The sequence below is a fragment of the Acanthopagrus latus genome, chromosome 7, assembly GCF_904848185.1.
Source record: "Acanthopagrus latus isolate v.2019 chromosome 7, fAcaLat1.1, whole genome shotgun sequence".
In the NCBI taxonomy this organism is placed as follows: domain Eukaryota; kingdom Metazoa; phylum Chordata; class Actinopteri; order Spariformes; family Sparidae; genus Acanthopagrus; species Acanthopagrus latus.
In genome coordinates, this window is record NC_051045.1 from 29,800,985 (window position 1) to 29,817,102 (window position 16,118).

General features: G+C 42.2%; 2 protein-coding genes and 1 long non-coding RNA gene across 3 annotated transcripts in view; all 3 read left to right on the forward strand.

Annotated features, from left to right (window-relative positions):
* si:ch211-218o21.4 (actin-associated protein FAM107A) overlaps positions 1-16,118 on the forward strand; it is a 46,756-nt gene that overhangs the window by 6,209 nt on the left and 24,429 nt on the right. The window contains exon 3 of the mRNA XM_037102817.1: positions 14,608-14,749. Coding sequence (XP_036958712.1) covers positions 14,608-14,749 — 142 coding nt within the window. The remainder of the gene's footprint in view (positions 1-14,607; positions 14,750-16,118) is intronic.
* Positions 1,524-3,076, forward strand: LOC119022208. Its single transcript, XM_037102816.1, has 2 exons — positions 1,524-2,546; positions 2,673-3,076. Exons 1-2 carry the CDS (start codon positions 1,982-1,984, stop codon positions 2,717-2,719), a joined length of 612 nt encoding a protein of 203 aa, XP_036958711.1. The 5' UTR covers positions 1,524-1,981; the 3' UTR covers positions 2,720-3,076.
* Positions 3,875-5,021, forward strand: LOC119022210. The gene is made up of 4 exons (XR_005075861.1): positions 3,875-4,108; positions 4,558-4,618; positions 4,746-4,843; positions 4,947-5,021. It is a non-coding gene; the product is annotated as an uncharacterized LOC119022210 (long non-coding RNA).

Sequence of the window (16,118 nt, forward strand, 5' to 3'; positions counted from 1 at the left end):
TTTTTGTTTCCTCTGAGGATCAGCTCTGTGGTCATGTGAGCAACCTCTCAACCCATGTCACTGCAAAACACACCTGACTGTGGAAACTGTCAACTGTCTTCCAGCAGCTTCTAATTCACTGCAGACCTGCTTTTTGGTGGTTTTTGGTTGACTCTTGACTCTGTGCAGTGTACTTTACTTACAAACAGTTTTTTTGAACTTAAGACTTGCACCTGCTTTTTTAATCAATAACACACTCTTTAAAATAAATGCTGAGCTCCTCAAACTTTCCCATTGTAGACTTTGTGGCAGACTGTAGTTGGTGTGTTGAGCAAGCCCTATTAAAATGGGCCCAGAAAAAGTCATCAGCCAGTATCAGTCAGAATCAATCAGAAGATGTTAAGAGGCCATGATACAAAGAAATTTAATTCACAATTCAATCCATCTGTATCAGGATCAAAATCAGAATCAGAAATCCTTTAATGTCCCCCAAACGGGGAAATTTGTTTGTCCCAGCAGTCAAACGATGGAATATTACAAAATCACTTAATCACCTAAATTAATTGTTCAAGTTGCTGTATGTATATTTTTGATACAGAAGATTTGGTAACATTTTCAGAAGACCTATTCATTCATTCATTCATCACAGAATCATCATTGGAACTCAAGACTGCAATAATATATATGTTCTGTAGGAGTGTATGTAATGTGTGAATAACTGTGGTTATTTATTCAGTCCATCATTCAAACCATAATTTTAACTGTATGTATTTGGCTGAGTCTGGTCCCACTTTCCATCTATTTTTATCTTTTGTAATTCATGACTCAGGTCATGCATACATACATGATGACATCATCAGCATACATAGTCAGTTTGTGTTCTCCTTTTCCGATTTTAACCTCTTTAACAAGGTTCTGTTTTCTCATTAACTCAGCCAAGTGTTCCAGCATATAATACGATCACACTGGACAGTGGATGTCCCTGTTTGGTTCCCCTGTGTACTTTCAGGCGTCTTGATAGAGTGCCGTTGACTTTGACTTGTTTTACACGGTTGTAACCATTTGATACTGTGTTGAATAGATACAAACAGGATACTCCATTGAATGCTTTATCCACATCAATTGTTTGCAGAAGCCAATTGTTTTGTCTTTTGACAGTGGTCTTTTATATATAAAGTAGACCTTACATGGTTGGTTGCAGTCTTTGATTTGTATTTAGAAGAGATATTGGCCCATATGATGAGCATCTCCCTTTTTTAGGGATGACTGCAGTGTCTGGCTCTAAGGGTTTCACCAAATAATCAAGTATTCGAATATTCAACTATCAAAACCACTATTCGACGCTGTGCGTGATAGTCGAGTATTCGTCTTTTTCTTGTTTTTCTTTTTTTCAAAAGCCCAGTGCTGTAATAAAGCAGTGAAAAGGCATCTACATTAATGATCTATTGCAGGTATGCAGCTGGGGGCATGTGAGACTAGTGCAGTGTGTGTGTGTGTGTGTGGCGCCAAGCAGCAGACAGGAGATGAAAAAAAAAGAGAAAGGAGACTGAAAGTAACATGGCTGAGGCGGCTCTCAATACTCGCCTGCAAGTATCCACGGTCTGGAAATACTTCACACACAGCTAGCTACAACAGTGGTGACGTTAGCGGAGAGAAGCACAAAGACAACAATGACAGACTTCTCCACATGTCAGATATTCGACCAAAGAAAAAGGAAAATAACAGGCCTGTTGGTGAATTTCATTGTGAAGGATATGCGACCGCTGGCTGCAGTGTCTGGAAATGGCTTTAAGGACATTATCCATTTTTTCGAGCCAGGTTACATTATCCCATCCCAAAGGACACTGTGGAAGAACATCACATACCAGTATGAAGAATTGCGAGTGCAATTAGCAACTGAAATGAAAGATCAGAGTGTTTGCAAAACAGTGCAAAAACCACAGATGCGGCGAGGCGTGTGGTCAGCCACTGTCGCCACTCTGCTGTGGCAACAAGTGCTCTGATGCAGCGACAGGCTCAGCTTAATATGAAAGAGAAAAGGCTCCAGACTGACTGTCCCATGTGTTGGAATTCCACCTTTACAATGCTGGAGCGACTTCACGAGCAGCGCATCCCTGTCCAAGCTGTACTCGAAGATGAGACTGTCACTAAATCCACCGCCAGAAAAGCCCTGTCAATGAGAGCCTCGCAATGGGAACTAATCCAGCAGATACTGACTGTGCTGAGACCGCTGGCAAAGGCAGCTACCATCATGTGTGGGGAAACGCAGGTCAGGCTCTCATTTATCTACCCCATTATCCTCGGTCTGGTGAATGGGGTGCTGAAAGTTGAAGAGTCGGATGTAACAGCAACTCACAACTTTAAGAACACGGTACTAAAACAGCTGAAAACTAGGTTCAAGTTGGACACTGAGGACGACTTGGCGGGATCGGTTCCTATCATTGCCTGCACACTGGATCCCAGATTTAAAGATCTCCGATTCCTTCCAGAGAACACCAGAGCAGAGGGTAAAAGCCACCTGATTCAGCTACTGCGAGATGGAGAGACGGAGCAGCCTGTAGCTACAGGTAAATATTATTCATTCATTTGAGAGAGAGAGACTGTGGTGTGTGTTCGTATGTGAGGTCTGTGACCTCTTTTTTATAATAATTATTATTTTTTTCTTTTTTGGCCTTTTCTGGCTTTATCGATAGGGCAGCTGAAGAGTGTGACAGGAAACAGGGTGAGAGAGGGGGAGTGACACACAGTAAAGGGACCCGGGCCGGGAGTCAACCCGAGTTCGCTGCAGAGCCTCGGCACATGGGTCGCACGCTACCAACTGAACTAAGTGGCGCCCACCTCCGTGACCTCTTTAATATATTTGCAAAATTGAAAATAGCTAAACTTAAATTCACTGAAACCCTGAACTCAAACATGACGGCACTCTGGCTGTGATTTTATTTGCAGGTAAAAAAAACATCAGAGAGGAGCCCGGGAGTAAAAAAACTCGACTTGAAAGTGATTACGACCAACTGTTCGGGCCTCACTACACCAATAAAAAAAAGGGGGGGGCTGGCAGCACCTGTCCAGAGGAGGTGGAGGAATATTTCCATCTGCCCCGCATCTCCACCACAGGCAACCCCCTGGAGTGGTGGGCCCGCAAGGAGAAGCAGTTCCCCTGTCTGGCATAGTTGGCCAGAATCTACCTAGCCCACTGGATTATGGTATATTGCTTTTTGGCACTTTTCTCTTTTTTGCACTTTTCGTTGTGACGTTGCACTGTGGTGAGGAGGCTAACTTTGTTCAACACATTTAAAGCCTATATTTTCTGTAAATTCTGAATAACAATTTGGATAAAATGTGTTATTTCAATAAACAATGTCTGTATTTTTATGCAACCTGTGGACATTTTTATGTTTAATAGCGAGATTGCTAAAATTGCTCCACAATTGACATCCAATGTTGATCTTAATTAGGCCTACATTGTGTATTCATGGTCATTAACAGAGGCAAGCTCAGTGACAAGGGTTAGGTCTGGCAGAAGTGGTGCCGCATGGATTCAAAAAAACAAACAACAAAAAAAACCAGGCTAATATTTGACTATTAGTCGACTTTTGGGAAATATTCGACGAATACTAAAATACAGTATTTGTCAATGCCCGACATGGCTCAGTGTCTTGTTTTGTCTTAGGTTTTGATTTCCATGCCCTCTTGTGTCTTTTCAGTGTCCTCTGTGTTCTTCCCTGTTTTTTCCTTCCTTCTTGTTGCATGTTTGTCTCCCTCTGTCTGTGTTGTGTTAGGTTGAACATATGCTGTGCTGCTCATCAGCCAGACTATTCTCACCTGTTCCTCCTCTTGTTGTTAGTGTCTGTGTATATTGTCTTTAGCTGTGACCCACTTCAGGGGCTGCATTCAACAGAGTGCACATTTGAAGGGAAATTATATCACAATGCCACGTGAAGGCTGTCCCAATTCAAAGGCTCTTCCATATGCTGCCCACTAATGCTGCCTGCTTTTCCCTCTTTCTGGAGGACGCACCGGCACCATCCTTCATGGCTATAAATTGCCCAAGATTCATAGCGCTCCTGAAGAGAAGAAATAAATAAATGAATAATAGTGACCTCAAGTGGCACAGATCTCGCATTTAAATGTAAGTATTGGGTCTATACTCAGCTTTTACTCAATTGAGCGTCAAATGCCAGATATGTTAACCTTCAAGGGACCCTAAAACATCAAAATATCAGTTAAAATATGTTGTAATTCTCAGCATGATGCCTTTGGAAGTAAAGCCTTAAAAGCATTCACTTTCAAACGTTAGACATTCAGAGGTTGATTATATCTTATATCTTATTGTGACTGTGGAGATGTTATAGACTAGTTTTACTTCATATACATAAATGGACTAAGATGAACAGATTTAGATCAGGCTGTGATCCCTGCTTTACTTCCACACTGTAAATCTGTGAAGTCTATCTAAATGTTTGAATAAAGAGCTAAGTTTATGATTATCCTTATGATGATTATATTTCTTTGCTGTATTACAACCCTTTTGTCTGTTGATGTAACACAGCACATCTTTTACATTCCATTTTGTTTTAGGGAACAAACAGAACGACCATTTGTTCACAGGGGTGAAACATTCCACCGCGGCTGGATGGAAGTAAGGCAATAATAAATGATAAATAATAAATAGCCCATTTGTTAGTCTTGATATCACTTTTTTTGCAAAGCTTCCCTGTGTTAATGTGATCGTGTTGACCTTTTCTCTTGCTTCTCTCTGTGTTCAGAACAGTTCTGGAATCAATGGGCCTGCAGAAGAAGGTGAAGCCCCAGCAGGCCAGAAACAAGTGGGACCATTTAAAGAACAAGTACAAAGTAGCAGCAGGTTTGAATGATGATGTGGAAACTAAATTATATTTGTTTTACCCATGCAAGTTAATACATAATTTGCTGAAAATTGCTGACGTGATTGATTTCCACCGCCGTAGGATTGTTAATATCCAGGGACAGGAGAGGGTCTCCATCCCTGAGGACACACCAGGGCCAAGTGACCAAGAGGAGGATTTTATATACATTTTATATAATTCATGGAATAAAATATTGTTCTACTGTTACACATTGTCTATTCCATTCACATTTGCAACTTTTTACAAAATTACAGCATAAATAACTATTCATATATTACTATTAACAAAAACAATTATTATTATTATAACAGTTACAAATGATGGACAGTAACAGGCTGAGCAGGAGTCCCTGGCAGTGCTGCTGGGCTGAACGGGATGCCAAGATAGATAGATAATAGTTTATTTATCCCGAGGGAAATTCAGTTTCTCAGCTGCACGATAAACATCATCATTCAACAACAAGACAACAGATCATAAAATTAGTGCATAGAGAATAGAAGGATAATTAAGAATAAAGAAATTCAAGGTAATAAATAATAAAAACAGTGACAATAAATAGCCCATGGTAATAAAAATGCAGGATTGCAGTGGAAAGTTCATACATGTGTGGGGACATCATTCAGAGTCAGAATTAGAAATCCTCGAAATCCCCTCGTTTCACAACTCCCCAGTGATATGTTGTAGGGCCTGATGGCTCGTGGCAGGAAGGACCTCCTGAGTCTGTCTGTGGAGCAGTTCAGTGAGAGCAGCCTCCCACTGAGCAAGCTCCACTGTCCCACCACCAGTTCATGTAGTGGGAGGCTGCTGTTGTCAGTGATGGAGAGCAGTTTAGAGCGGGTTCTCCTGTCAGCCACCGACACCACCGAGTCCTGCTCTGCACCAATGACAGAGCTGGCCTTTTTGATTAATTTGTCCAGCCTCTGTGTGTCCCTCTGTTTGGTGCTGCCAAAGATGTAGAGTCAAACCTGTCAAAGAAGGTGTTAAATTTGTTTGCTCTCTCTGTGCTTTGTTGTCTCTCTGAAGGTTTTGTTGTTCACAAAACATTTCACTGTCTTAACAGGAACTACTGCATCCAAACAAAAGTTAAAATAGTCAGTGATGCAATTAGTAGAGCCCTCAATGTCATCCCCAAAAGAGTCCAACATGACAGTCTGTGGTTTCAAAACAGTCCCTAAGGATCTCTTTATCCCCCTTTTTCCTATTCCTGATGGAGCGGGTTGTTATGGGCTGTATTTTGACCAGAGGTGTGTACAGGGGTGTCAGGCAAATCAGGTTATGGTCAGATTTTCCCAGGGGAAAATTGGCATACATCAAGTCAATGGTCCTGTTTTTAACGTGTTTGACAGTCCATGAACTGATGGAAGCCAGCCAGAGTTGAGGTGAGAGTGACATGATTAAAGTCTCCAGATATGACAAAAAGAGCCTTGGGGTGCTGAGTTTGTAGCCGTGCAACTGACATGTGTATGATCTCACATGCTGCTCCAGCGTCAGCTCTGGGAGGGATGTAAACACACACTGCGATGACCTGAGTGAACTCCCTGGGCAGGTAGTATTGCCTCATGCTAACTGCTAGTAGTTCCAGATTATGGCAGCACAGAGTGTCTTTGACTGTTAGGTGAGAAAGGTTGCACAATCTGTTGTTCGTGAATCCAAACAGCTCCACATTAGCATCTGGGATACAGCTGGTTAGCCACGTCTCCGTCAGAACAATCTGTCTGCTTTCCTTTTAAAACTTCTGTGTTTTTATCAAGCCCACAAGCTTTTTCGACTTCATTCTGAAGCGCACTGACATTTCCCATCAGTATGGACGGGACAGATAGCTTATATCTCTGCTGCTTACTGTTTGTTGTGCCATCCTTCACTCTAGCCCCCGCTCTGCAGCCACAGTACTTCCGCCTCAGTTCCCTGGGGATGGGGTGAGACATCCCGGCAGCTCTCCTTTTCCTCAGCGTGAGCAGGTCCTCTTTCGTGTAGATGAGTTTTGTGCTGTGCCGTTCCATGTTACAGACCACAGTATCCATAGGATATAAAATCACAGTCCTTTCATGCCAGAAGCAGCAAGGTAGCGAGGGGCAAAACACGCACAGGAGAAATGACATATTCACTCATTCAGTCACTCACGGCGAGCAGCCAGGGGCAGCCTGCACACTCAGGCGCCGTGTCCATGCCGGAGTGTGCAGGCTGCTGTGCAGGCCAATCTACTAGTGTTGTGTCAGTCGCGAACCTGTCGTTCGAATTAACTGATCTTTTGAGTGAACGAACTGAACAGAATCACTTCATGAACTGATTCGTCCAGTCTTCGACAGATGACACATTTGACAGAACTCTCCTTATGGCTGTGCTAACACAGTGATCCAATACCTCTCTCTCAGTTTGGCTAACATGTGGTTACAACCACCATGCCCCACTTCATGATGAATGTGCTTCAGGAGAATGTCTGAGACTGGGAAATTGTTTGCCAGTATTATGGGATGTTTAGCCTCTGCAGGCATAGATGACCTCCTTATTCGACCACCAACTCTCAGAAAACCATCTTTAACTAATGTGCAGAGTTTATAAAAGCTGGCTGCAACCTTTCACAGTTTTGGGACTTTGCAGCCTGGAGAGTTCCTCAGGAAACCTCTTCCTTTGGCAGAATATGGTGATTTCCAACTCAGCCTTCTCAAGCTCCTCCAATGACAAACAACTTGAAACTGCCTCTCCTTTGAAAGTGTCCATATTCATCTCCAACGAACATCTTTGCTGCAAATCCAGACCAGACTGTGTTAAATGCATCTTTAACTTTCTTCTCTTCTGGCAGCAAGCCAAGAGCAATTTCTTAAATCTCAAGATCCAAGCAACAGATTTCTTCAAACCAGTCCAAGATGAGAAATATTTTATAATTCGAGTCACAGTGCTAACCTCCTCTGCAGCTTGTGCAGCATTCACTGCCACAGCTTTCTTGACCTCTGGGTCATCTGCTTGAAGTTGATGAACATCCTCAGGATTAACAGGCCACACACTCTCTGGTTGAATAAGAAACTGAGGACCCGACACACATGTCACATTTTTGAGAAAGGCATCCACTTTCAAACCTCTGGAGGCCACATCGACTGAATTGCGTGCAGTGTCTACACACCTCCATTGAGAAAGTTGTGAGACCAGAATTTCTGAGACTCGGTTGGTAACAAAGACTTTGAACCTGGAAGTCTGATTCCTGATGTATTTCAGTACAGATGTCTGTCCAAAACACAGAATCCTGAAGATCCATGTGCAACTCTGTTCTCCACAAGACATCAATGCGACTTGCCATGGTGGCAGCAATGACCTCCAATCGAGGGACTGTAACAGACTTAAGTGGAGCCACTCTAGCCTTCCCCATGACAAAGGCGCTGTGTACTTGTGAGTGTGCATTGTGTGACAGGAGGTAAGTCACTACTCCATAGCCATCTTCACTTGCATTGCAGAAATGGTACAGCTGTGCCATGGTTGTTTCTCCAAGTCTGAGGGCTTCAGACATCTCACAACTTTAAAGTCCTCCAAATGACACAGTTCCTGGAGCCAACTCATCTACTTTCCAGCCACTGAATCAGGTATGGTCTCATCCCAGCTGAGTACTCCTCTGCACAGAGCCCTCATTATTGCTTTGCTGACAACAAAACAGGGTTCAGGATTCCAAGAGGGTCACAGATGGAGCTAACAGTTGAGACAATTCCTCTCGTGGTGGTCCATCCTTGATCACGAACTTAAACCTGAAGGTATATGACTTAATGCACCATTCTACACCAAGAACTCTCTCTGCAGGTAGCTGACCCGGATCCACATCCAACCTTTTCATATCCTTGGCTCTGTGATTTTCAGGTATTGAGGCCATGACCCCACTTCTGTTGCTTATCCATTTTGTAAGCTAGAAACCACCTTTTGCACAAATGGAGATGAGATCATGATAGAGAGATATTGCTTTCTCCTCTGAAGTCACTGACACCAGGCAATCATCAACATAGAAGCAATGAAGAACCATGTCCACCACTTCTTGGCTGAAGTGTCCTTTGTTATCTTCTGCACATTTCCTGAGAGCAAAATCAGAACAGCTGGGGGAAGAAGTTGCTCCAAAGATATGCACATCATCCTGAAGTCAGTGAGGTCTTGATTTAAATTCCCATCAGGCCACCAGAGAAATCTCAATAGATCAGCATCTTCAGCAGGGACTCTTACCTGGTTAAAAATGGATTCAACAGCTGATCTTCTTTTTTGTCGGATGGTAAATGCCATGGTGCGGGATGTACCAGCTTTTGCCATCACAGCGTTCCAACTCCTCCTCAGGCACCCATTTAGCATAACCTTTGGTTACCAGATTGTTCATGGAGGCAATATAGTCTGTATGGAATAATGAGTCCTTCTGACTCCCCCTCTTCAGATATGAAGCACACTGCTCAACAATTTTCCTGTTATTTGGCACGTTGAGGTCCTTGTTCCTTAATGGTAAATTAATCTGGTAATGGCCATTCACTTGTTTTGCGGAATTTGCCACCAATTCCATAAACTTCTGATCCTCTCTTGACAGTCCAAGTTGTTCATCCACACTGCATTCAGGGAAATCTGTCTTGAACTCCTGCTGCCAAAGTTACTCCAAATTCACAACTGAGACTCTGTTTATTGATACCTCTGGCTGCTCATAATCCATTACTTCCTCGTCTCCTGTTAGGGGTCCATTCACAGTCCAGCCCATCATTGTCCTGATTGCATAGGGTCCACCATTTACACTGTTAATGACTTCCAGTGGTTCCAATTGCCTTAGGAACATTTGTCCCAATCAGCAGCTCAATTTCGTCATCTATCTCAGGCAGATATACAGATTTCAAATATGCCCATCCAAGAAGATCCCTCTCTCTTGGAATGTTCCCCCTCGATGGATACACTAGTTCGGTCTAGCTACAGGAGGACATGGATGTCAACAAACTGGTATGTAGTTCCTTGCACAAACACCCTGTTTTTAACTACTTTTCTATTCATTTTGATTCATACATGCTACAGTGCTGTGTTGTAAGGTGTCTGCTGATGTTGCGTGACTTTTGGGGTGAGATGTGGAGCATGTTAAGACGTTAAAACACAGTGTAAAGTTCTGACTCCATGCTGTTAGCTGTCAATGCTAACTCTCCGTTCACGGAGCCCTGTAATGGTTGGACCAAATGTGTTTATGTCTTCGGCACTGGCAAGTCAAGGGTAGCTTGAGCGATGAAGCTGCATGTGTAAATAGACCAAAGTTCTCCTGTAACTTGCACAGGAACGATGGGAAGCTTACAATATCATCACCAACCCCAGTTAGCCGACTTCACACCAATGTGCTGTTCACTGCCACATCAGAGTTCCTTTCTTCCTGGCTAAAGTTCTTTTCCTTTTCATTTGGAGGAATGTGAGGTATGGTTGAACGTTGGAGACAACATTTTGCACAGGTGATCCATTTCCTGCAATCATTGCTGATGTGTCCAATACACCAACAGCCAAAACAGACGTCTTTTTCCCTTAAAGGTCCCATATTATTATAAACACATTTTCTCTGGTCTCTACATATATAAGCTGGTCCTCCCTGAGCCTGCCAACTCCCAGAATGAGGAAATCAAGCAATTCCTGCATGGTCTCTGCAGTCCACCCACTGGTAACACGGCGCTCCTACAGGCTGTTCAGATTCATGACGCATGATGCTGACTCCTTTCATTACGTAATGAAAGGAGTCAGCATCATAGGCCGGCCGCCTCTGCACGGTGAGAGGAGATATCCTAGAGGGGGGCGTTCATCCCCGAGGTGTATCACAATGTTGTCACTTAAAGCTAGACATGCAAATTACTCTGTTGTTGGTTGTAAAAATCAACGTAAGTGCCTATATTCTGTCCCAGCTACAGATTGACAGAAGAGACAGTGGTTGCATTTAATATTTTAATGACAACATGCCGGCTGCGGTTCGTGTTAGCTTGTATGTGTGTGCTAACCAGTTCACAGCGGACTGCTTCAGTAACGAGGGTCAGTACAAAGCTGGCTTTGCCTCGACACTGACCCTCGTAAAAGGATCAGTCCCAACCATACTGGACCCAGCAAACTGCACCCGAGCCACCAAAAAGTGACGCCACTGTCTGATAGTATTCACAGTTGCCTACGAGTATGGTGAAGTCAGCTGGAAATCAGCTAACTTGTTAGCTCCGCTTCGGTCTGCTATGCAATGGCGTTTGAAGCGAGTTTAATGAAAATGATATTACGATGGAGCTTGGTTGTCACAGTAAAAAGTCTGGAAACATGTGCAGACTGGAGACAGAGGTGATGCGAACAGTGTCCAAGAGCTTGTAGACTGTGCTGGAGACAAACACAGCTTTCACTAGCTGTTAGCTATTAGCTACATGGTAGTAACTGTAACAACATATACAAACAAACTAACATTATACAGACACACTAACCGTTCTGAAACGTCCTGCTGCAGCCACAGAGTCTATACTTCTTCAGGAGCCTCTCCTTCTGGGTCCGATTCTGGGTCAAACTTGTATGGTTGAACGAAAAAATCTTCGCGAACCATAGCAATACATCCACCGTTAACATTAGCGCATGCTACTGCTAACGCAAGGGGAATCCTCTCCCTGAAAGTGACATAGCAGGCAGGGCTCTCCAAGTAGGCATTGACAGATAGTGCTCATTAGCATTTAAAGGTGTAGGCACAGAAACAGACTGCCCTGAATAGAGCTCTGTAGAGTGACTATTAGACAGCTGAAATTCAGGACCTTGCATATCGAACACAGAGTTTTTGGTCCTCTGACAGCTGTGTGATATTGATGAAAAACAGTATAATATGGGACCTGTAAGAAGCCTATCTTCTTTTTGTGGGTTCTTTCCATATATGCAGAGGCAACTTGCTGCTCATTTCCAAAATGCTCCCATAGTAAGGCTTTAGCTTTAACATTACCCCTTTCTGGGTTAAGATGCTGGCAGCTTCTCACCAGTTCCTTAGGGTGACTCTTAGTGTACTGCTCCAGGAAATACAGTTTATCGCTGCAGTTCTTAGTGTTTCTCTTTACACCATTCTCAAAAGCTCTTATAAATGTATTATATTTGAGTGGATCCCCATCAAAAATTTGGATTTCTGTCCTTGGTAACAATGAGAGGCATTGCTGTTGAATTAAGAGGGTAGTTATTTCATTTTGCTTTCTCATAATTCCTAGCGTATTGTCTTGATTCGAATCTCTTGATCCAAATCCTGCATCAGCCTCTGCTTTCAGACAGAAGAAGCTGTAGAAACGGTCTGCTTCTTCCAGTAGCAGAGTTTCTCACATTTGACACACTGTCACTTGGTGTTATGTCATCTTGCATATCCTTTGTAGTGATTATTGTTGCAGCTTGAGGTTGATCCTTGGTTGGACATTGAAGCACTTCCTCATTTTTTGCAGATTGAGGCAAACTGAGGCTGATATTTTCTTGTGATTCCTCTGATTCACTCACTTCACTCATTCACTTTAAATGTGTTACTGTAGTTCATGATGCTGGAACACCATTCGTATTGTCTATTTTGTTCATCCTCCATGAGTAAAGGAATCAAAACCTCATGTGACATGGTAGCATTCACAAAGTTGATTTAATTTTTCAAAATGAGATTGAACATATGAAACATTTTCCTTTGTTTTCATGAGAGCTTCCAGGTCTGGTATGAGTGCTTTCATTTTATTCACAGTGATTTTGTGTTCATGTTGAAGTTTTTCAATTTTATTTGCCCATGCCTTGGCTGTAAGTGTAGTTCAGAGACAGAGTGTTGATTCAGATTTCACTGCATGGAGTCAATTCAGCATTGGAATGCATCGTGCAGAGGAACCCAATCCTCAATCAAACGGGCAATTGTTCCCAATGAACAAACAGCAGAAAATATGCAAACTGCAATCATTCCAGTCATTTACAGCTTCATTGCGCTGTAATGAAGACTGAGGTTGGGCCTGATTGACACGCTTCCTAAAAGAATTCACTGCTATTCGAAAATAAGTTTTAACTTTTTATTAATGAAAAACGATGATCAACCCATAATAAAATGCACAAGGTCAAAATCAAAGTAATCACAGTGATCAAAAGATAAAGAGCAGTCAACAAAAATACGGTGACCCAGCTCACCCTCCCTCCCTGACTGTAGGCGTGTTCAAGTTGAACTCCAGCTGACCTCCTGCAGCAGCGAGATCTGCTGGCGACTGCAGGGGCGGGGATACAAATGCTGCTATGAAGTCGGACACTCTCTATGTGACGGGAACAGAAAGGGTTTATAAGAGTGGATAGTACAGATAACACTTCAATTGAAAATGTGTTGTCAGCATGCAAGACACAGCAGTTAACCAATGCTCTATCATCACCACAAGTAGGGTGACAGAACTGAGCAATTTATTGACGACATCATCGTTATCATATAATTGTAACACTGTACATATTATCTATTTATTTCTGCTTTTTAAAATATACTTACATTGTACTAATGCCTTGTACTTTTTACTTGTTCTTCTTACTCAATTTATGTTGTGTGAATAACCAGATGCTGCTAAAATTTTGTTGCAAACTGTGCAATGACAATAAAAAGATTCTGATTCTGATTCTGATTCTGATCATTCAGGGCTGTTGCATTACATGAAGGATTTTATAGGTTTATTCATGTTGACTATCCCATAGGTACGGCCATACGGCTGCTACTTATTTGACAGTATGTGATATTTGAGTAGACAAGTGGTGCTCACAGATATGGAAATTCATCGAAACACATGTCATATACGTCAGCATAGATGAGAGCCAATTAGGGCAAAGTCCTGATGTCATAAAGGTTGGTCTAGACTCGCGTAGTGCCTGGAGAGCAACTGCTCAACTGCTTTGCAGCCGCCTTGCTCTCCCGATAACTTAAGGTCATGTGACATCGAATGCAGAGCAGAAACCACTCCCATCCAGGTCATCATAGACACATTTTAACCAGCATGCATCACGATTTAGGCAGCACCGCGCAGCGCTGCGTGATCTTGAACTCGCCTAATGGGAAATGAACAGGAGCCTAAATTAACTAATAACCCTGTCCATATTCACGTGACCCGCTATTCCCTACTCAATATGACCACATAATAAAATATCATAACCAAAACAAACACCAAAAGATAAAAATATCCCTTCACCTTGGGAAGGATACTACCAAATCATTCATGGCTCCTACACAGGGAAAACTATACTATATAAATATATATATATATATATATATATATATATATATATATATATATAAAATACATAGTCCGGAGGACTCACCTTCGAAGACCTCAAAGGTCGGGTCCTTCGAAGGATGCAGACCCTGAATTGAGACACAGCAAATGTCAGGTTAAATAACTATGTGAAATAATATTATAATTTGGTGAAAGCATTTGAAGTTGAAGCTGAAGATAAGTGCACAAAAGTTGAAGTATGCTGACTCACCGAGAGTAAAGACAGAACAAGAATAAGATGGCTGGAGTAAAAATGTAAGAAGTAGACACGACAAGGAAACATATGGATAATATCACCTTCTGCAGAACTGTACAGTTATTCAAGATGTAGAGACAAAGAAGCACAATATACAGTCTGCAATGCAACTAAATAACTGTGACTGAACTGGTGAGTGTGGGTGAAAATAAATCATTTGCATTCATATTTCAAATTGTATTTACAGTTGTTAACCTGTCTTTTGACTTTTCCACTAAGTCTAACTCAAGCTCTGTCTCTTCATCTATGGGCTAAGGGGTCTGGCACTGAGCAGCAGGTCAGAACTCCAGCAGGTGCTGGAGAGGAGGAAGAGGGTGCAGAATGACCGGGAAGACGAGGGACAGAGCAGGACTCCTCTGGAGGACGTGCTGCTTAGACGTCAGCAGAAACAACTTGAGGTAATACACCTAGGGCTGGGCGATAAAGTGATCTCGATCATTTTCATGATGAAAATTTTCACAATAACGATGATAAATGTGTGACATTTATTTTCAGTGCAGTTATTTTTGAATCCGTTTTCCTCTGCCTACAAAACACTACACCAACAGCCAATCGCACAACTGAGAAACAAAGGCACATGGTTGATGCATATTTCTGGCCCCGCCCACTCGCTCACTCATGACGGTGACCAGCTGTGTGTCCAGCCGACACAAGAAAATGAGCGGTCTGACTAACAAAACTGAATGTAAGGAATCTGACAAAGACAAGAAATTGTACAGAGAAAAGGTCATACCACTTTGTTTAATTGTAAAATAGTTTGGCTACCTGAAGTCTGACAAAGGACAGACCAGCATTAGGTGCACATTTTGTCCACCAACCTCTTCCATCATCTCAAAAGGTACCGTCCCAAAGGGAAATCCAACAGACCAGCCCCACTGTTTCTACTAGTCAAACTTCACTTTGACAATCAACAATCGATGCTAATGACTGTCATGAATTCTAAGTAAACTCTGCCTGGGTGAAAACATCAGTCCCTCAGCTGTATGCAGAGTGTAGTGTCAAGGTGGAGGAGCAGCTCAGAGATTATATGTGGTCTGGTCACACGTCCGAACCACATCAGGTCTTACAGGAGGCTGATGAAGCTGAACTGAACAACTACCTGCAAGCTCAAGAATGTGCAGTATTCACAGAGTACAGTAGTATAATCATCCTCAACAATTACTTTTTTAAATTTTCTTTAATCAATGTTTGGTTCAGTGAACAACCGCTAAAATGTTTGAGACATTTTATTGTACATATTCATCATTTTATTTATTCAGTGTTTAACATAAAGCCATTTGGTTGGTTGGTTCTGTTGGCTGTTTGTCATCTCGTATCTGACAATAAATAACTGTGTTTGCTTTGGGTTCTGTCCTAAAAACTCTTAAACTCTTAAAACTGTAAATTCAACATTATTGTTATTGTTAAATATATATTTTGATGATCATCAACATTGATCAAGTTAAAAAAAACATATTGTGATAACAGTTTTGGCCATATTGCCCAGCCCTAAATACACCGTGAATTTGGGTCTATAATGGTTTCAGCAGAAATTGTTTCATTTAATCTCTTCATGCAAATGGTCACTTACTGTAACTATCAAGTGAACTGACTTTTTTTCACAGGATCAATTAAACACATGGATAATAAAGCTGACAGTGGCTGTTTAAATGGTACACAGCACAGTTTGGCCATCTACACATAACCAGCAGTATTAGCTGTGCAAGGCAGGTTTCAGAGCAGAATGAAGAGGCAAAGTAACAGAGGTATACTTTACCAGTGTACGGT

Excerpts from the sequence above, each read along its gene's own strand:
- LOC119022208 (XM_037102816.1), top strand. The coding sequence starts at position 1,982 with ATGCAGCGACAGGCTCAGCTTAATATGAAAGAGAAAAGGCTCCAGACT. Across the intron at positions 2,547-2,672 it reads GGAGCAGCCTGTAGCTACAG|GGCAGCTGAAGAGTGTGACA; the intron begins GTAAATATTATT and ends CTTTATCGATAG.